The 22,343-nt window shown below is 38.4% G+C and overlaps 2 protein-coding genes and 1 non-coding gene across 3 annotated transcripts in view; 1 reads left to right on the top strand and 2 right to left on the bottom strand.

Moving 5' to 3' along the window:
• The window catches only part of BMPR2 (bone morphogenetic protein receptor type 2), a 147,184-nt gene extending 133,504 nt beyond the window's left edge, over positions 1 to 13,680 (bottom strand). The window contains exons 1-2 of the mRNA XM_090282699.1: positions 12,637 to 13,680; positions 12,455 to 12,532 (exon numbers count right to left, since the gene is read on the bottom strand). Of these exons, the coding sequence (XP_090138825.1) occupies positions 12,455 to 12,530 (76 nt within the window). The 5' untranslated portion in view covers positions 12,531 to 12,532; positions 12,637 to 13,680. The remainder of the gene's footprint in view (positions 1 to 12,454; positions 12,533 to 12,636) is intronic.
• On the top strand, positions 12,402 to 13,704 carry LOC150022525 (uncharacterized). Its single transcript, XM_090282700.1, has 2 exons — positions 12,402 to 13,202; positions 13,366 to 13,704. The coding sequence occupies exons 1-2, from the start codon at positions 12,799 to 12,801 to the stop codon at positions 13,436 to 13,438; spliced, it is 477 nt and encodes a 158-aa protein (XP_090138826.1). The 5' UTR covers positions 12,402 to 12,798; the 3' UTR covers positions 13,439 to 13,704.
• Positions 13,705 to 20,772: 7,068 nt separating this feature from the next.
• LOC150022524 (U6 spliceosomal RNA) lies at positions 20,773 to 20,878 on the bottom strand. Its single transcript, XR_016513493.1, has one exon. It is a non-coding gene; the product is annotated as a U6 spliceosomal RNA (small nuclear RNA).
• Between the last annotated feature and the right edge of the window lie 1,465 nt (positions 20,879 to 22,343).

Genomic DNA, 22,343 nt, shown 5'->3' with positions numbered 1-22,343 from the left:
AACAAAATAAAACAACAACAAACCCACAGATGTAGACATGAGAATTGTGGCTACCAGAAGGAGAGGGGGCAAGAGGAGGGCAAAATAGGTAAAAGAGGTATAACATACAATAACAGAAGGAAACTACACATAGACACTAAAATCCTCAACAAAATATTAGCAAACTGAATGCAAAAATGCATCAAAAAACTCATACACTGTAATCAAGCAGGATTTGTACCAGGAATGCAAGGTTGGTACAACATTCACAAATCAATAAATGTGATTCAACACATAATCAAAATGAAGGATTAAAAAAAATGATCCCACATGATCATATTAACAGATGCAGAAAAAGCATTTGATAAAATCCAGCACCCATTTATGATAAACTCTCAGCAAAGTGGGATTAGAAGGAACATACCTAAACATAAAAAAGGTCATATATGACAAACCCACTACCAGCATCATACTCAATGAGCAAAACTACAAGTGTTCCCCTTAAGATCGGGAACGAGACAGGAATGTCCGCTTTCACCTCTCTTACTCAACATAGTACTGGAAGTCCTAGTCACGACAATCAAACAAGAAGAAAAAATAAAAGACATCCAAATTGTAAAGGAAGAAGTAAAACTGTCATTATTTGAAAAAGACATGATACTGTATATAGAGAACCCACCAAGTAGCAGGATACAAAAATAATATCCAGAAATCAGTTGCATTTCTATATGGCAATAACGAAGTAATAGAAAGGGAAATGAAGAAAACAATTCCATTCACAATTGCTACAAAAGGAATAAAATACCTAAGAATAAATCTAACCAAAGATGTAAAAGACCTGTACTTGGGAAATTTTAAGACACTGAAGAAAAAAACTGAAGGAGATGCAAATAAGTGGAACATATATCATGTTCATGGATAGAAAGAATTAACATCATTAAAATGTTCATACTACTCAAAGCAATCTAGATTCAATGTAATTCCTATCAAAATTCCAATGACGTATTTCACAGAACTAGAACAAACATTTCAAAAATTTATATGAAACCACAAAAGGCCCCACATAGCAACGGTGATACTGAGAAAGAAGAACAAAGTTGGAGGAATCCATGCTACCTTATAGTATAGTATGAAACTATACTATACTATAAGACCATAGTAATCAAAACAGCATGATACTGGCATAAAATCAGACACATAAATCAATGGAACAGAATAGAGAGCCCAAAAATAAACCCACACCTTTATAGTCCATTAATATTTGACAGAGGAAGCAAGCACATACAATGGGCTAAAGATAGTTTCTTCAATATATGGAGTTGGGAAAATTGGATAGATATATGCAGAAAATGAAACTAGGTCACTTCTTACACCACACACAACAATAAATTCGAAATGGATTAAAGACTTAAAGGTTACACCCAAAACCACAAAAATCATAGACGAAAACATAGGCAGCAAAATCTTGGACATTGCTTATAGCATTATTTTATTGTATATATCTCCCTAGCCAAGGGAAACTAAAGAAAAAATAAATAAACAGGACTACATCAAACTAAAAAGGTTTTGCACAGCAAAGGAAATCATCAAAAAATAAAAAAAGACAACCCACAGAATGGAAGAACATATTCACCAATACAGCTGATAAAGGGTTAATATCCAAGATTTATAAAGAAATTATAAAACTCAACACCAAAAAAACACACAACCCCATTAAAAAATGGGCAAAGGACCTGAATAGACACCTATCCAAAGAGGACATACAGACGGCCAACAGACATATGAAAAGATGCTCAATGTCACTAATCATCAGAGAAATGCAAATTAAAATCACAATGAGGTATCACTGCACACCTGTCAGAACGGCTATCATCAATAAATCAACAAACAACAAGTACTGGCAAGGATGTGGAGAAAGGGGAACCCTCGTGCACTGTTGGTGGGAATACAGATTGGTGCAGCCACTGTGGAAAGCAGTATGGAAATATTTCAAAAAACTAAAAATGGATCTGCCATTCAACCCAGGCATTCCACTTCTGGGAATATATCCAAAGGACCACAAAACACAAATTCAAAAGAACATAAGCACCCCTATGTTCATTGCAGCGTTATTTACTATCACCAAGATATGGAAGCAGCCCGAGTGTCCATCAGTAAATGAGTGGATAAAACAACCATAGGACATTTACACAATGAAGTACTACTCAGCTGTAAAAAAGAAGAAAGTTTTACCCTTTGTGACAGAAAGGAGGGACCTGGAGAATATTATGCTAAGTGAAATAAGCCAGTCAGAGAAAGACAAATGCCATATGAGTTCCCTCATATGTGGAATCTAATGAACAAACTGAACTAACAAGAAGAATGAGGACAGACTCATAGATGGAGAACAGGATAACAGCTGGTGAGGAGAGATTGGGGGTAGAGATTTTGAGCAAAAAGGAAAAAGGATTCATGGACATGGACAACAGTGTGGTGATTGCTGGGGAGAGGGGGGTTTAAGGAGACTAAATGATAATGGGAAAAATAATAAAGATTAAAAACTTGTTTAAAAAAGGGAGAAAAAGAAGGAAGGTAGGCTTTTGGTGGTAAGCACAGAATGTTGTATACCTGAAATTTACATAATATTATTAACCAATGTTACCTCAATTTTTAAGAAAAATTAACATTTTTACACCAAAGGATATTATTAAGATAGGAAAAAAAACCGACCTCAAGAAGAAGGCATTTGGTTTATTAGTCCATTCAAGCTGCCATAACAAAACACCAGAAACTGGGTGGCTTATAAACAACAAACATCTATTTTTAACAGTTCTGGAGGCTGGAAAGTCCAAGATCTTGGTTTCAGCAGATTTAGTTACTGGTGAGAACCTATTTCCTAGATGGCCATCTTTCTGCTGTAACCTCACGTGGCAGAACAAATGAACCTCTCTAAAGTCTCTTTCCTAAAGGCACTAACCCAAATCATGAGGGCTACATCCTCATGGCCTAGTCACCTCCCAAAGGCCTCACCATCTAATACCATCACCTTGGGGGTTATGATTTCAACATATAAATTTTTGAGAGGACACAAACATTCAGTCCATAGCATTTGAAAATCATATAACTGAGGAGGAGTTAATTTTTGGAACATAAAAAGAACAACTACCACTCAACAACAAAAAGACAAACAACCCGATTAAAAATGGACAAATGTTATTTAAGGGTACAAACTTGCAATTGGTAGATAAATAAGTCCTGGAGATGTAATACACAGAATAGTGATTGAAGACAACAATGTTGTTTTATAAACTTCAAAATTGCTAAGAAACTAGTAGATCTTAACTGTTCCCACTTCAAAAAAGAAATAATTATGTGACATAATAGAGGTGTTAGGTAACTCAATCATATTGCAATACATAAATGTATCGACTCAACATTGTATACCTTAAAATTATATAATGTCATATGCCAATTATATATCTAAAAAAGGAAAAAGAAAAAATGGACAAAGAACCTGAATAGACATTTCTCCAAAGAAGATATACAAATGGTCAATAAACACACGAGAAGATGCTCAACATCATTTATCATAAGGAAATGCAAATAAAAACCACAATGAGATACTACTTCACACTCCTTTGGATGGCTATGACAACTTTTTCAAAAATAATACAGAAAACAATGAGTGTTGGCATGGATAGGGAAAAAGTGGAGCCCTATCCATTGTACATTGTTGGTGGGAATGTAAATTAGTGCAGCACTATGAAAAACAATTTGGTAGTTCCTCAAAAACCTGATCCAGCAATGTACTCCTAGGCATATACCCATAGAATTTGAAAACAGGGACTGAACAGATACTTGTACACCAATGTTCATCACTGTATTGTTTATAATAGCCAAAAGGCGGAAACAACCCAAGTGTCCATCAACTGATGAATGGCTAAACAAAATGTGGTATATACATATAACTGAATATTATTCAGTACTAAAGAGCAAAGAAATCCCGACACATGCTACAATGTGGATAAAACCTTGAAAACAGGCTAAGCAAAATGAACCAGTAATGAAAGGACAAATATTGTATAATTCCACTTACATAAAATACCTAGCATAGGCAAATTCTAGAGACAGAAAGTAGATTAGAGGTTAGCAGGAGCTGGGAGGAGGGAAGAACTAGGAGTTATTGCTTAATGGTTACAGATTTCTGTTTGGTATGATCAAAATGTTCTGGTGATGGTTGCACCACATTATAAATATAATTAATACCTCTGACTTCTACACTTGAAAATGGTTAAAATGGCAAATTTTATATTATACTATATAATTTACCATAATTTTAAAGTTAATAATGTAATATGCCCGAACTACTGAATTGTATACACTTTTAAAACAGTGGATTTATGGTATGTGAATTATATCTCAATAAAGCTGTTTTAATAGTTTACTAGCCTAAAGTTAAAATGACATTAATTAGGTCTCACTGATTTTTAGAATGTAGACTACTAACTGGGTCAAAGACTGAACTGAAACTGACCTTGGCATTATTTATTTTAAAATTAAACACAAGATTGTGAAGAAGTCTAAAGTAAACTCTTAACTATTTAAGGTCTACCCTAAGGTCTTTTCCAACTCTAAAATTCTAGGAGTCCAACTATTTTAAAAGCACCCTCACCCCAGTGGGTGTGGCTCAGTTGTTTGGGGGTCCTTCCACAAACAGAAAGGTCACTGGTTTGATTCCCATCAGGGCCAGGCTTGGGTTGCATGTTAGGTTCCTGGGTTGGGATGCACAGGGAAGGAAACCTTTCCATGTGTTTCTCTTGCACCGATGTTTCTCTCCCCTCTTTCTTCCTCCCTTCCCCTCTCTCTAAAATTAAAAAAAAAAAATATTAAAGCACCCTTTATATTTAGTTGTAATTATTCTTATATTTTCATTAAAGCATATCCCTAAAGAACCTTTATTTACAAAACTTTTGTGATCCTAATTCAACCCAGAAAATCAGGATATAAAATGTATTTGTGCCCTGGCCAGGTAGCTCAATTAGTTAGAGCATCATCCTGATATGCCAAGGTTGTGGGTTCAATCTCCAGTCAGGGCACACACAAGAAGCAACCAAGGAATGCATGAACAGGTGGAACAACAGACTGATGTTTATTTCTCCCTCTCTCCCTCTTTCTTCCTCTCTCCTCTGCTTCTTCCCTCTCTAAAAAATAAATAAATAAATGTTTAATGTATTTGCAGAAATTAAGTTACATTTTTCAAAGTAGTGCTTTTATAATTTTAGAATGACCTGCAGTTTTTCCCAACCTAAGCTAAGTTCAAAGTACTACGTATATACTCAGTAATAACAAAATATATCATTCAAAAAGTGCTATTCACTTTCCATTAACTAAGTATACCACTGGCTTTTCTCATACCATAAGCGAAAGTGCTGTAAGTACTTTAAGCATCATACAGACTTACTCCCTTACTTTACAAAAGAGGCGACTTACCCAAAGTAAACAGCTAATGGTATCACCAACAAGAAATTTAAATATTCCTATCTTCCAATTCTGGTTGCCTGTTTGTCCTAAAAAGTATCTACTTCTAAGGATAATTAAAGCCTGAAAGAGCAGTAGCAATAAGAGAAAAAATCAACAAGGGAGAGGAATAGCACTAAGAGAAAAGACAATCTAGGGAGATTTAAAACAAAACAAACACAAAACGTTGAGGGAGAAAAGAGGATGGAGAAGATCTAGAATTGGGGAAATACAAAGATACTAAAGTCAGAAAAGGAGAGTTTCAAGAAAGGGGCGACCAAAACTGTCAAATTCAGTAGTAAAAGCAGAGAACAAGATTAAAAAGTGACAGGATTTGGCAATTAGGAAGTCACTGCAGACCTAATAATATGTACACATTGCATGAGAGGGACAATTAAGGAGTTGAGAATAAGGAAGCCAAGTGTTGAACGCTCTTTCAAGAAGGCTGACAGAGACAAAAGACATAAAAGAGAGGAGATCATTTAGAAGACGCACAGGAACATAATCTCTTTTCCTGTGTTGCAGAATGCCTACAGGAATTTCTCGTCCTGGAAGGATGGATAGAGGAGAAATAGTACAATGCTAAGGGTTTGCAAAATACCTACCTTTGCTTTAAACTGCATGCAATCTAATTCTTTTTTATAAAGTAATATAGGCTATGGCATGAGATGGTTGGGGAAGGAGGTTTAGCACTTCTTATATATCCTTGTAACCACCAACATTTAAAAACAACTTTGCAAAAAGGAAGCACTAATAATGTTTGTTGACTGGACATTTTATTTCTCCTTCCATATGTCATCTATCCTATTAATTTCCCCTAACCTTTTCAGCTGTTCCCATGAGTGAATATTGGAATAGAAACTGGGTCTGGTCAAACACTATATCAAGTGCAATTAAGAGCAAGCAATAAATGTTGTATACTAATAGTTCTGATAAAGCAATGTATTCTAAAATGTTCACGTCTTTTACTTACAGGCCTATTTCTAAGCTCACGTAGATTACAAAAATTTATACGTGTTCTTGTAATCCAGTAGTCATAGCGCTCACATCCATCTCACGCAACAAAAAAAAAGTTTAAGAAAAACAAAACAAAATCAAGTCTGTAGTTCTCAAAATTCTACCAATGTCATCTTCATGTGTCTGGAAGGGATTCAAAGACTAGGGAAAATAGTTTGGTAATATGAGAGTCTTTGCAACACACGTGTTATGTAAGTTGGTGAAAATTCATGAATTCCTAGATATCATAGTACTCATATTTAATTTTTCCAGCAGACATCAATCAAATCAGAATAAATTCTTCTTTGGTGGAGAGATATTTAATATATGCAATTTATCTACCTGTAGGGCTCCATGGAATATTAATTTGTAACCAAAACTGAAACAATGTTGTCTAATGTTTAGCACTAACTCTTTTATCAACAATTCTTATCCAAATTTACTAAAAGTAGAAACTTGTTTCTATTACCAAGTAATTTTTCTTATTTTGCAGAAGGAAAAGGAAAATAAAATGGCCAAAATAAAAGTACAAGCTAAATGAACATATACAATACTGGGTGAGCAAAGCACTTTTCATTAAATATCGTATTACCTTTAGCCAAAATAGACAAGAAAAAAATTGTGCAAATTTTAAGGGGAAAAGAAGCTTTTGGGTAATTACTTAAAGCATAAAATAAGAAATGCTTGGTACAAATGCTGACTGAATAAAAGATCCAGAACAGGTTATAATTAGCACAAAAATTAAAAAATAAAGTAAAACCTGACAGAAGGAATCTTAGATCCAATAGTTCTCAAACTTTAGAGTACATAAGATTTGCCTGGGGAATATTTGTTTAAAATGTAGATTCTAAATCTCACTTTTCATATATTCAGATTAAGTGGGTCAGGGGTGATACCCAGGAATTTGCATTTCAAACATAATCTAGACCAATCTCATAATATTCGTCGGCAGCCGTCCGTCTCGAGAGACGATGGTGTAGCTTCTTAAGAGTCTATCTGCACCGCCGAGAATGGCTGTGCAGTCCGACTCGGGAGTGACACGGTATCTGTCTCCTCCCGTGTTGAATCAACATCTTGCGATGACGCTGAAGCTACAGAGCCTGGGCAGGGTGATATGGAGGGTCTGCTGTTGCCCATGCAGCAGACCCCCCCTCTCTTCGCAGCTGAAGGGTCCAAGGGAAAGACGAGTCAATACAGCTTGGCTTCAGGTGCGCCGCAGGAGTTGCCGGTGTTGACTACAACGTCAAACCGCCTTAGGGACTCCGGCTCCGGATTTTCTGTCGGGGTTTACTCCCTTAGCCTTTCCCCTGAAGAGGTATGCCGCAAGACAGCGGAGGTTTTTTGGAGTCAGAGTTTTCCTTCTCTGAATCTCATAATATTACAATTGAGAAAAGTGTTAAGTTATCTCCCTCTAGAATTACATAGAATCCTGGTCTCATTAACTCAAGAAAGTGGTCTTCCTACTACACTATTTAAACTATTTTATAGTTGAAGGAACTGGGACAAAGAAAGAATAAATTACTAATACATTATTTGAGTAAATGAACAATCTTAGAATACTTCCTGGCTCCAATTCCTTTTTATTATTCATTTATTTAGTATTTCTTAAACATCTTCTATGTGGCATAGCAAGATGACAGATTACAAAACAACTTAAGATATAAACCTTGTCCTGTAGAAGCAATTAGCAGCTGTGAGGACAAGCAAGACAAATACAAAAAACTGATATTCAATAGCAAGACAATATGTGAGTAAGTGCCAAAATAAGTGGTTTAGACGACTCTGGCTTCACTCTATACCTTCTATACATAGTTAGAATTTATCCATTACAGAAAAATACAATTTCTTCCCTTTCACTGTTAAGAAAGTTCTCCTTTAGTAAAAAAAATGCTGTTGTCCTCATGTGGAATAAATATCTCTTTCTCCATATTTCATACACACAGCAACACTAATATATCACCACCACCACATCACCTCACATGCCAGGATAGCTTTTGTAGAGACCAAAGTTGGTATAATTTTTATAAAATGGCCTAATTAAGAGTTTGACTCTGTTCAAATGGTAAAGAGAAGCTTCCCCCACGGATTATCTTCCTGGTCACATGTGATAGGTTAAAGGTCAGGTTTCTTCATGCCCCCACAATAGTATTATGCATCCATATAATACCACAACCTCATTACAGGCAAAGTGTACTTTGCTACACCTTATCTTTGGGCTTTGCCAATGAGATGTGTATAGGACCAGAGTCTGGAAATGGACTGGTGGGATTGGGCTTATTATCTCTTGTACTTCTGTCGTTGCCATGAAACAAGCTTCCCCACAGAGATTTTACCCTTCCCTCCAGCCTAGGCCCCAGAATGAGGCAAGTGAAACAGAATAAATGCTTATTGTTGTGTAGCACTATGATTTTGTGGTTACCTATTATTATTTGGCAAAAGCTGACCGAATCACAATACTTTGAAATCCAAACAAGACTGATTAATTATATTTAAAGCAGTAGTTCTCAAGCTTGCCTGAGTGTGAATCTTTTAGGGTTTAAGTTTTTAAAACATACATAAGTCCCAGAGAGATCCATACAATACATCTAGACTGTGGGCCAGGAATATGCATTTTATCAAGAAGCAAAAGTGATCATGTTGCAGTGCCCACATCTTGAGAAACACTATAATAAAGATTACTAAATTTCAAATTCCTCAACAATATTCATTAACTCTTCAAGAACACTAACTAAATAGGTGAATCTTGCTTGAGAATGTGTGTATTCATAAAGAGATGTATGTAAAGCTGAAATCTAGTCAAATGGATTACTTCAAATGCAGGAAGAATCATCTGACACTGATGACAATTCAGTCATGGACACATCTGAGTCAGCCAAGAAGGAGAATGATTACAATGTGATGCAGGATCCTGAGTTTCCTCAGTGTCCTGAAGACCCTTCCAGGTGTGGATACCAACAATGAAGCTACTCAAAATGCATGGGCTTCCTGGCCTCCCAGGTGACTAAGGATGGTGTGGGAGTCAGAGTGAGTCTCCCCAAAATGTGCCACCCTGGAATGCAGATTACTTTGATCAGAAAACAATTAAAACCCAACAAACTGGAAAAGAGTTTGTTACTTCCCCTTTACCTGCCTAAAGAGATTCAGATAGAAAAACCTGCTTTAGGAAGGGAACCTTAGCACATATGAATTGCCTACCTCTCCCCTCTTTAGTTCAAAATTACATATATACCTCATTTTGTTTCACTGTCTTCAGAATTTTCATGTTTATGTGAATTCCCCATGCACGTGTATTAAATTTTATTTTCTCCTGTTAATCTGCTGAAAATCATTGGAATTATTCAACCAGCCAGAATAACTAAAGGGGTACGGAGAAAGTTTCCTAGGCCCTGACAATGGCAAGGACAAGAACTAAGACTGGACGTAAAGGGTAGTTAAGCATGCTCAGGGGGCTGCATAGGGTGGGGTGAGATATAGAGTTAGATATGTTATTTGTAACCACTAAAACCTAAATAAAGCTTGGAAACTCTTTTATCAAGGGAAAAAATTTTGTTTTACAGAAGCTTACCCTTAAATAAGTATGGTATTACACTGTCCCTTTTTATTAAAATAATTCATTTAAAATACAAATAAACACATCATATTTTTATAAATTCTGATATTTTGCATATCCATTGTTCTTAGAATTAAGGAATCCAAGAAATATATGAGTAAATGGGAAAGACGGATTCAAAATAAATAACCACGATCCCCAAAGAGGGATGTGATATCAGTGTGTCTTCCAGTATTTTTTCCTTTCAGCTGCACCTGTTTGGTTACATCACTGCACCTATGTATCCCCAAATCTACACAGGCCCTCTTTAGTCACCTTGCACTTAGTGAAACTGCACTAGCCACTCCAATATTAAGTAAAGCAAACTTTTACACATTCGGAACCATAACATTTGCATAATGGGTGTGGTACAAAGATCATGTCAAGTGTCCAAGCTCTTTGCAAAAGCTGATCTGGGTGAAGGCACTACTCCATCTCATGTTCTCAATTACAGAAAGAAGTTGTTGTTATCATTAAATGTTGTATGGTAAGGGTGCAGGCTATAATCTTGGCTCCACTATTTACTGACTGTGTGGTGAGTTATTTAAATTCTCTGTACTTCACTCGTCCTCTCTGTAAAAAGAACATAATTAAACCTGCAGTACTGAATTAAGGATGAAATGAAGAAATACATGAAAAGGTATTAGAATAATTGCTGGCACATAGCAAGCATTCAATAAATACTAGCTATTATTAATTTTATTGCTGTTATAGCTCTGAAATCCAACTTCACAAGTATAGGCATCTGCTGCTATGTAATGCTAAGAAAAACAAAAGAACCACTGAACCACTTTTTAAGCAGTAATTCTTTTAATTCATCCCTTTTAAGGGACATTACTCTAATATTTTATTTACCAAAGAGAAATTAAGTTCATTTTAAAAATCAATGTTCTTTCTTTTACTTTTATCAGTTCTAATCACAAAACAATAAGCCTATCAACTATAAATGAGAATCTAGATGCTAAAAAGGTCAAAAATAACAGAGAACACTGAAAAGTCTATGCTCTGAGATTTCTACTCTTAGAATGACTGCTTAATGCTCTACATGTTTTATAGGAACCACATGACTTATGGCTAGAGAATTTAAATAGCTAACACAACATAAAGAAATCTAATAAAAAATCATTCATTTTTATCCCAAAAGGAACTGTAATGATTAAGAATATTAAAACGTAAGTTTTCAAATAAAGTCAATTCAGAAGTTCAAATTATTTTAACACAAATAAATTTATCATAAACATAATAGACATTAATCAAAAATATCAAAAGTATAAAAAGAAATTTCAAATTTTCCTTCAATTTCCCAATGCAGATTTCTGTCTAACATGGAGATGAGAAATTTATTGAATGTAAAAAATACGTTTATAAAAATAAAAAATTGAAAAACTGTCATTTGTCCTTGACTAATTTTTAAAGCCAAAATCTATCTGGACATCCTAAACCAAATTTAAGAATTATATGTACAATTCACTTTTAAAAATTTCTAGAAAACCTATCATCAAAAGACTGCCTGAAAAATAATTGCAAAAGGAACATGAGGTTTTTTGAAAGGTATCTAAGAACTAAAAAGAAAATATTTTAAGGAAAGGATGACTACCATTTCTCTTTAAACTTCAGTAAAATGCAAAGAACTTTCAGGACTCAAATCTCCTAGAAGTCTGATATGAGGTCAAAGTTGTCTCAATGACAGGGCAGCCAATGAATGTCAGATGACTAAATGTAAAAAGATCAAAACACCTCTAAACCCAATAGTAATTCCAAAAGTATATAAAATAGCAGTGTCCAGATTGAAAAAATGGAAATATAATTACTAAAATACTTTGGAACAAAATAACACTAATAATAATTATTATTAAAGTATTATACAATGTATTAAGAATCTCAGTTTTGGCTTCCTCAACATTTTATTCAATTCATTCAGTAACATTTTTGAATAATGAAAGGAACATGGATTCCCAAAGAGTGATCTACATCTAAAAATAAGGTTCAAGTGTGTGCTCTATAGTTGATGTCCTTTTTACTGTAAGCCAAATCCGCTTCTTTATATCAAAAAAAAAAAGATCTCATAATAGACAGTATCCACTGGTGATTAAAATATTATTTTTAATCCTTGCATTACCTCACATCCAAAAATGTCAAGAAACCACACCCAATATGCCTTTTTACTCTCGTAAGAGGTGTGAGGGGGTGGGAAATATGGGAGTGGGAATTCAAAACTACACAAAAACATAAAAGGTTATTTTCCCGGATGGATTAGGAAAGGAGTGCAGGTACACGGTCGCGGTTCCCTTTACAGTGATCCGGGGACGCATCAAAGGGCGAGCGCAGGCCTCGGCCTTTGCGGGCTCCCTCTCTCGCTACCCGCAGGGGAAGTGGCCAGGACGCGCTACTCACCGGCCGCAGTGCTGACCAACAGTACGGTCCATAGTAGAGAGGGCACCCGCCAGGCCCGCTGCATCGAGGAAGTCATCCCTGGTTCAGCCAAGAAGCAGGAGAGCAGAGAAAAGAAATATGGAAAGTAAACACGGGCGGAGAAACACGGCCGGGAGGCTTGCCTTCTTTCCTGTCTGACTTACCCGGCCCGTATTACAATGCAGTTTGAAAGAACTAATGGCAGATGAGAGGACCTAGCTGCAGAGCTTTCATTCCGCTGCAAGAATTCCCTTCACTTCTCTCCCTCGCGGCTCAGAGGGTTCATTCGCCTAGGATCGGGTGCCTCAGCTCCCCAAACTGAAGGCATGTCCCTGGGGAGAAGCAGGGAGTCAAGAAGCAAGCCCCACAGTTATTTCCCTCGTAGTTTCACGATATCAAAAAAATATCCAGGTCGGGGAGAAAACATATCCAGGTTGCAGAAGGATGGAAAGCGGGGATTCGATGGGGGAGCCGAGGATCAGAACGAGTTCCCGACTGCTGGGAAAAGCGAAGCCCCGCGGGCGGCGGCGGCAGCAGCGGCGGCGGCGCCCGGCGGCCCGAGACGCATCGCCAGTGGGCTCGGGAAGGCAGGATTCTTTTTTGAGTTTCGCTTCGGTGCTTCCTTCACTCCAATTTCAAGAACAACAAATTCTCTTCCTCGAATGGATCGAAAAAGGTGTCTTTCTCCATGGGCAAACCCACAGCCTCCACGCCTCAGTGGAACAATCCAGTAAGGGTCTTCCAGGAGAGCTCGGGGGCAGTGGGAAGCGGGGGAGGGGAGGGGTCTGCAGGCTGGGCCCCGTGCTCCCCAAGGCAGCGGACGGAGGAGAGGTGCCAGGAGGCTGCCCTTTCTGGCCCTCCCTGGTGCGCTCCTCTCTCTTTTTTTATTGCAGCCGCTCGATCTCGCTTGAGGTAAATTCCACCATAAAAGCCTCGTCTTCTCCGGTCAATGGCTCCCGTAAGTGAATCACAACCCCCCCATAGGCAGCCGCTGCCGCCTCCTCGTTCTTCCGCAGCTCTGGGCTCCAGGCGGAGCTCGGGCGTCGGGGCCTAGGGCGGGGGACGGCGGGAGAGCGGATGTAGGTGGCTGGGAAGGGGAGGTGGACAGCGAGGCGGCGAGACACCAGCACCCCTCCGGGAAGCACTTCCACTGGCTCCAAGCAGACCAGACACAAAGGGGGGAGTCACCGCAGCTGCCAGTCTGCGGCGTTCGGTCACCGGAGTGGCCCCGCCCCCGCCTGCGCGTTCTCCTCCTCCTCCTCCTCCTCCTCCGCCTCCTCAGCCTCCGGCTCTTCCCGGCCTTGTCTGTCTGGGGCCTGTGGTGCAGAGCGGCCGGCCGGCGGCGACAACGGCAGCAGCAGCAGCGGCGGTGGCGCGAGAGGGACGCTCTGCGCCTGCGTGCTCGCGGCCCCTCCCGGCCCCGCCCCTGGCTCCGGGGCTGGCAGAAGGGGACTCGGCAGCCCTCGCGTGGCTTGTCTCACCCCAACCAGCCAGAGCCGGGGAGCGGTGGGGGCCCAGCAGCTGGTGATAATGGGAAGAAGTGGCTTTTCTGCCTTATATACATATACCTTCCATAGGCGCATACTTGGTTGGTGTGGGGGGGGCGGGGGGGGGGTGAGAGAGAGAGAAAGAGAGGGCAGCCACATTTTTCTGTTCAGCCTTTGGCAAACTTCCGAGCTGGGTGCTTTAGCCCCTGGCTGGCGTCGCGGTCTCTGCGACTGAGAGTAAAGCCGTGAGGGGCAGGATTGCCCTTATTGTTTATTGGTGCGAGAGCCTGCCTCTCCGTAGCCTTAAGAATACAGCTGGTCACACCTTTCCCAGAACCCGAGACCTTGGGCTCCTCGGCCTCCGCTCACTGACTGAAACAAAAGCCGGAATTGGAAAGACCACACCTAAACTGATATTTTTGTTCTTATCGGTGTCCTGCTTTTCCTCAAGCACCCATTCCGGTAGCCCTTCTTAGGTGACAGGAGTACCAAAGATTTCAAAGGATGCGAAGCCATAAAGAAAACTCTTTCTTTCAAAATTCTATACACTCTCCTGCTATTAATGTGCACATCTGTCTGCAGCGAGGTTTCCACTTCGAAGGCGGGCCTTTATTCACAAAGGCTGGGGGGCTTTTGGGGATTGGGGGACATAGAAAAGGAAACAGAAGGTCCTGTAAGTAGCTCCCTGGAATTTCGAAAGGATCAGCTTAGTCGTTTTTTTTTAATTGCAAAATCCCAAGAAATCAAGATAGGAAAGCGATTCCACCACCTACCCTGCCTGCAGTTCTTACACACCCCTACAGGGTCAGACCAACTTAGATGGGATTTTGCTGGGGTAGAAGGTAGAAGGCGACGTGCGTGGAGCCATGATCGGAAGTCTGGGTTAGATTCTTAGCTGCTAGGTGGAAAATTTGCGTGGGGGACCGACCTGCGAGGTATTCTAGCCTTCCCTTCTACTGAGCAGAAGGATTATTCTGAAAGCTGGTTTTGCTGGTCTTTCGTTCTGGCTTAGGGCAGTTCCAAAGATACATTACTCTCTGCTAGAGTATTCAAGTCCCCTTTCATCTCTTTATCTGAACTTGATGTAAATAAATCTCCACATTCCTTACACTAGCTGTTGTTATCACACTAAATATTTTCTATAATTAGGGGTTGTTATTTACCAGCCCAGGATTCTCAGACTCTTTTTAGTGGAAATATTTTCATACGGTATATCTTTCAGGCAGAAATATTTCTATCAAATAAAATCATCTTTTTAAAAAATTAGGACATGCGTATGCTTTGATTCATTAGCTTTATCACTATATTTGTTTTTTCCCACGGGGGCCTAAATTTTTAAAAATAAAGCTGGTATTGTTTTACCATTAGACTTTCAAGAAATCAAGTCTAGTGTTCAGAGAAATAGGATTTTAAGTATGTTAAGTTATAGAGAGTTTATTAATTGATAGCTTCCTGTTTTAGATTCTCAAATTGGGATCAAGTACATACTTGATTATTCTATTTTTATTTGCATAAAAATGTTCCTAACAACAAATACCCCGTACATATTGTAAATATGTAATAAATTACATAGAAAAGAAGAAAGGGTCTTAGAAAATTCACATGAAAGAAATATGTTCCACTGATGTGGTAGGAATAATTAGTAGACAACCAGATAGGCAACCCTCTTCTGCTTCAGTTGCTCCATTTGGGACACGGCTGTTAACTCACTATGAAAATGTGAGAGAAGAACTGGAGCTTGGCAATCAATCTGTCCACTAACACAAGACATTTCTTCAGTCTGGTAAAGACAAAGGATTAGCAGGGCAGGCAAGTTTTTGTATCAATACAAGTCAGGATAAGCTAGGTTTTAACAAACATCTCTGTAGCTTATCGCAACAAAAACTTATTTCTCACACATTACATGTTTGACACAAGTTATCAGGTAGGCTACCACAGTGGAGTTCACTGGAGAACAGACCCTAAAACTCTTAGATTTCCATGCAAGAGGTTATACGGTAGTGCTCTGAAGAACAATTTCTCTGGAGATGGAGGGTCACAAGATCAGACAGAGGGAAAAGTTGCAACTGAGGCTTTAGCCAATTCTTCAGAAAGCACTGAGGGGTGGACCTTCAGTGTTGTCCTAAATTGAGGCAGGGGGCCAGGCTTTATATTCTCATATCAACCAGTCATTAAATAGGGCTGCACCTAGGGAAAGGAGATGACCTTGGTATAGAAAGCTATCTTTAGCCAAGAATAACCCCAGGGAGGGACCCAGCTGAGAGAGCTGTCAGCTTCCAACATTTCCAGGAGTTGGGAGTGGTGCTTCAGTCCTAAAGGGTAAATATGGGTAGCTCAGCACAACATCCACTACACAAATTCTGCTCATGGTAGCCACTGAAGTTCCCAGAGTGATGGAAGCTTCAAAGAGATAGTACATGCTTTCAAGATTGCTGCTGTAGGGATCATGATATTTAATTGCTAGTGCTGCAATATCTTGGTATGTCTGAGGAATGAAAAGGAGGCTGGTTTATTGGAGCACAGAAGATTAAATTAGAGAGGTAGGCATGTGCCACATCATACAAGATGTCCATGGAGCATTTGCCTATTTGCTCAGTTCCACTCCCTTACCTTTTCTTCTTTTTTCATGGGCTGACTCTTACAAACCAAATTCCCAACATTCCCTTGCCCACTGGCTTCCAGTTAGGTTCAGTCAATGGGAGGCACAAGATTAAGTAAATCCAAGCTCCCTAAAATGGAAAAGAGGCTCCCTCTCATTCATTCCTTTGTTCAGCAAACATTTATTGTCTGCTGTGCTCAGGCTCTGAACTAGGCTACTTTGGAAAAAGAGTCAAAGTCTCTTCCCTCACAGAGCTCCATGATACCAAAAAATTTACAGTTCGTCAAACACACATGCCTTTGCGCATTTGCATTTTCTATTTTGTCTGCCAAGAATGCTCTTTTGCCCTCTGATTGCCTCATTATTTTCTTTTTACCATTCAACACCCAGCTCAGATGGTACTACTACCTCTGAGAATATTCCTCTGACCACAAACCCCAAACAATTATTTCCTCTTTGCATTATGTACTTTTATGTTCTTTTTTTTTATAAATCATAGTATTTTTTATAATAAACATGCAAGACCTCTATAATCAGAAAAAAATGATTCACTGTTTTTAAAAGAATAGATATAAATGATGCCTATACAGTGCCTGAATTTCAAATTAGACAGATTTTTTTTTTCTTCAATGGGGATATTTTCCTTTATTAAATTTTAGGTACCTCCACCTACGCCAGGTTAATTTCATAATCAGTCTTTTATACCTTTCATATGAATTAGTTAATAATATCCTTTCTAACAGTTAATCCAGAAAACATCTATTAGGATAGAAAAGAATATGAGGGTATTGATTGGGTTTGGGAGTTGTCCAAAAGGAAAACAGATACTGAAAGGAAAAAGGAAGGAAGCATGGAGAAACTTGATTACTCCATAAATTTCCCTGGGCTAGCCATGTCTGTGGCTAAGAAATAATAGATTATCCTCATTTTATTTCAAAAAGTGAAACACATGCCTTTCCAAAAAACCAATCACTCAAGTGTATATTTCAAATGAGAACTAGAGTTAAATATTGAACTAGGGTCTCCTAACTCCGGGTTCTTATCCTTCATCTTTTTATCTCTTTTTTTTTTCAACTTTATTAGTAATCATCTCTTGACTGTCTGAATTACAATGCCTGTTACTTTCAAATCTGTACTAAAAGTGTTGCCTACTCATTTATTCAACTGAAATTTATTAAGCATCTATTATGTGCCCATTAGTGAATAAAACACAAAGATTCCTGTCCTTTTGGAACTTCATTCTAGCAAAGGGAAACAGACAATAGACAAAAAAGAAGAAGATGGAGAAGGAGAAGAAGAGGGGAAAAAAAGTAAAGTTATATAGAAGGTGCCAAGTATTATGGAAAAAGAAAAGGAAGACAAGTTAAGAGTAATTGAAATATTGCTTTAAGGAGGCCAATCAAGTCATAGTATAAAATATGATAGAATAAGTTGTTGAAAAAGTGAAATAGAGTAAAGATGTGAAGAAACTGCCCTCTTTGGAAGAACGAAAAAGCCTGTATTACCAGTAACCCAGAGCTTAGAAGACACTGGCAAAAAAAAAAAAAAAATGTGGTGGATTGTTTTGCATTTGATCTTTATCCTTCCCACACTGAGCAGCTATTTAAGGATGTTAAGAGGAATAGCATGATCAAATATGCATTTTGAACAACAAATCATTCCGACTGGTAGAGATTGGTTTAAAATGAGTTCATCAAGAGATTACTTGTACCCTGGCTGGTGTGGCTCAGTGGATTGAGCTCTGGCCTGTGAACCAAAGGGTTGTTGGTTTGATTCCCTGTCAGGGCACAAGCCTGCATTGCAGGCTGGGTCCCCAGTTGGGGGTATGTGAGAGGCAACCACACATTGATGTTTCTCTCCCTTTCTTTCTCTCCCCCTCCCCCTCTCTCTAGAAAAGTAAATAAATAAAATCTTTTAAAGAGATCATTTGGGAAGCCACGTTTTAAAGAGATCATTTGGGAAGCCACCTAGCCCAGCAGGAGAGAAAGTCTGTATATAAAAATAAGAATCCTTTAGAACAAGAGAACTATGTATTCAGAATTTAATATAAGAACCAATAGCACATAGCCATAGCTAATTATTAATAACTAGTAACATTTTCAAAGATACTTTAGGCCTACTTTAGGCTAGTTCTTTGCATCAGTCTGAAAGGTACAAAATCTCAAAATTACCAGGAACAATAGGAACTCTGGCACAAGGAATAAAATATAGATGAAACAGGCACAAGCAGGGCTGTTGTACTTTCAGAGACAGAAACCTAAAACTGAAGTGAGTTTTAACCCAAAGGTTAAAATACTAAGCCCCAGAGCTGTCACTGAATAATCCTTTCATGTCTGTGATCATGGGAGACTGTGGGACTAAGCTTGTAACTGTGATCCGGGTAAACTGTGAGAAGAGTCTGGATAATAAAAGCAGTCCTACAGGAACTCTTGCTACTTTGACATGTGTGGCAGAGACATGGGTGCTCCACAAATATATCAACTGTTTCCTAATATTTCCAGCTCCTTTGTGGAGATGTAGCAGAAGTAATTTGTGTCATTTCTAACCAAAGCACAGAAGAGCCAGTATTACACTCCAGCTTTTTCCCTGCTATAGCAACCAAGGTCAAGTACTCCAGATAGTACAGCTACAAAATGATGTGGCCACCATTAGTCTGAGTCCCTGATAACAAAGAAGAGCTCCTCTTTAACCTATACTAGACATGGATCTTGCGTAAAAAACAAGCAAACAAAAAACAAAAAAACTCTTATATTAAGATACAGAGATTACAAGATATTTACTGAGTATAATGTAGCCGATTTAGGTGAATCAACATGTGTTATCTTCAACAGATAAAGCACCTTTTCAGCACATTTTTATAAGATGGGACTATGATTCACAAATGAGAAGTATGAAGGAGAATAGCTAGTGCTTTTTAAAAAAGAATTATTGAAACAAATCAAACTACTCTGCATCCATTAAATAATATAAAGATTTCATGAGGATCAACATAAGGGTCTGAAGTACCTGACCTTATCCATGCATATCAAGGATACATCAGACACAAGGCAAATAACAAACACTGACCATTGGAAGAAAATTATCTGAAACTACATATTGTGGTTAAAAGAATCAAAGTAATAAATGGAAGATTTTGAATATGGAATATTTGGGTTGTTTTGCAGTTTTAAGATCTGGTTACTTACATAGTAGGAGAACCATGTCAAGTTGTGAAGTTACTGGATCAATTCAGAGAGTACCTTTTTTTTTTTTTAACCAAACAATGACAAAACTCAGCATTCATAGAGTATCTCCTTATGTCATTAAATCATCTAAATCTCTCCCATTTATGATTAAAAGAAACAATTACATATAGTGGGGGAGAATATTAAACCAGAAAACCAAATTCTTAGGAAGAGCAACTCTGCTTCTGATTCTTTGACTTTGAACAAATCATTTCTCTTCTTTAGGCCTCAATTTTTTACCTGTAAAATAAGTTGGGACAAGCTGGTTTTGTTTCCTTTTAGCTTTAAAACTCTTGTTTATTGACATCACTGATGTTCCTATATTAAGAACATTACATATAATAACGGGTGTCTTTTTTACCCTAAAGAATACAAGTTGAAAACAGAAATATTTGGGAAAAAGCCTTTCTACAGCATATTACTTTATATTAGTGGAAATGTAGTGATTCTTTGTTTTAAATTATTTTATGAAGTAGTTGGAACTATTTGTATAATTTTGAGTCCTATGTTGTGCAATTTTATAGAGATCATTGGTTTTTACATTTTTCTTCTTAATGTTGATTGCCACTGTTCATAGCAAGAATGTAGAAGCAAGGTATTTTTCCATTACATCCTAATATGTGAACAAAATATGCGATTTGCCCTTTATGGCCCCCACAATGGTCTGAATCACACCTTACAACTTATTCAGAAATACGATGACTTATGAAAGTTACTAATCAATCAATAAGCATTTAGTAAGTCCCCTCTAGGTGTATGACTTTGTATAAATGCTATTCAATACTAGCTTTTTTATGTCACCTGAGGACATTTTTTCCACTGCTTTCAAAGAGAGAGAGAAAAACGCTAATTGCTTGCCTCTCATATGCGCCCCGACAGGTGATCGAACCTGAAACCTGAGTATGTGCCATGATCGGGAATTGAACTGCCAACCTTTTGGTCTATGGGACAATGCTCCAGCCAACAGAGCCACACTGGCCAGGGCAATATTAATTTTTTTAATGCTTCACAAATTTGTTTGTCATTCTTGTTCAAGGGCATACTAATCTTCCCTATATCATTCCAATTTTAGTATATGTGCTGCCAGAAAGAACACTCAATATTAATTTTCAAAAGCTCTGTATATCAGTATGATGAGTGTAACATAGTTACTTAATGTTTAAGTAATAAAAACATAAGGTATTTCTCTGCAATTATTTCACGTACAATTACCTGATCTGTGAAAATATCATTTCCCCAGAAAGATTTTATAATATTAAAGAGCAGTGACTAAATCATATGCTCTTATACCCAGAAATTGTTCAATAAATAGTTGCTGGAGTGAAAAACCAGGTAACTGAGGGCAAAAATATTTGATCCCGCAAAGGCTTATTTGTATCTTGAGTATTAGAAAAAAATTATAATGAATATTTTTTCTTACTGCGCATTCTACAAATGTGTGAAACTTTTTTTAGTTATTAAGCACACCAATATTATTCTCACTTAGATGGTGAAGCTGTTGCATAAACATTGAAATGCACAGAAGTTAGAAAACAAGACCGTCTTATGGCCTTGCTTTCTAGTTTTTCTAGATTTTGAAGAATATTTATCTGGCCTCTCATAATGACCTCCAAATAACTGCACTACACTATCTGCTTGCTGAAAGTACACAAATAATTTCAAGAGCAACTGAAACTACTGTAATACCAGTCCTCACAATCTTCACCCTGTCTAAGATAAGTACATGTTCATTCTTTTTAGAGGCTTCTGATATACAGAAATATCTACATCAAAACTTACTGTTCTCTTCTTAATTTAGAATTTCTCTAGTTAAAACAGTTTATAAAATGTAGGTGTAGACAGACATGCTGCATCTCCCTCCACAACTAAGAAGGAATACAACTATCTCAAAACTAGAAACAACCAGAAGTTCCAGAAAATCAAACTGCATGGAACTCCAGCAAACAAGGATATGAAGAAGAAATACTCATCCAGACAGGCAGGAGGGGTGGAACCCAGGCGGAGAGGACACAGCATGGTGGTGGCAGCAACGGCAATAGCAGCAGGCCTGCGGAAAGTACAGTTATACGTTTTAAAAAGTCAGGAAGGGCACCTGGGGAGCGTTTCCAGCTCCTCACTAGAGACCCCGCTGCTCACTCTCCCAGCACCAGGGAAAATCAAGCCTCATTGCTTCTGACTATGCAGACCAGTGAGGGTTGAGGAGGAGGCAGAAATTGCCAGTCTCTCAGCAGAGCCCACTTGCTTAAAGGGCCCCCACGGACCTAGAACGCCCGCAGATCCACCCACTCTGGGAACAATGGCCAGGGCAGCAGCTAGAGGGGTGTCAGTCTGGTGTGGAAGTGGGAGAAGTGCCTGGAAAAGGGACGATTACTGGGCAAGCGACATTGTCCCTTCTCAGACCCCTCCCCCTTCTCCAACCCCTCCCCTGCATACAGTGCCACAATATGGTGAAACAGGTTGTCCGTTACTGATGAATACCTAAGGCTTCACCCCTAACAACATAGTAGTAGTGACAGCTCTCCCTGGGACATGGAAGCAAATAAACACAGGAGACTTCCAGC

The sequence above is a fragment of the Furipterus horrens genome, unplaced genomic scaffold (genome assembly GCF_987537825.1).
Source record: "Furipterus horrens unplaced genomic scaffold, mFurHor1.1.pri manual_scaffold_1, whole genome shotgun sequence".
NCBI classification, from domain to species: Eukaryota; Metazoa; Chordata; class Mammalia; order Chiroptera; family Furipteridae; genus Furipterus; species Furipterus horrens.
The sequence above is the reverse complement of the archived record's forward strand: the minus strand, read 5'-3'. Positions and strand labels throughout refer to the sequence as shown.

Excerpts from the sequence above, each read along its gene's own strand:
- LOC150022525 (XM_090282700.1), top strand. The coding sequence starts at position 12,799 with ATGTCCCTGGGGAGAAGCAGGGAGTCAAGAAGCAAGCCCCACAGTTAT. Across the intron at positions 13,203-13,365 it reads CGCCTCAGTGGAACAATCCA|CCGCTCGATCTCGCTTGAGG; the intron begins GTAAGGGTCTTC and ends TTTTTATTGCAG.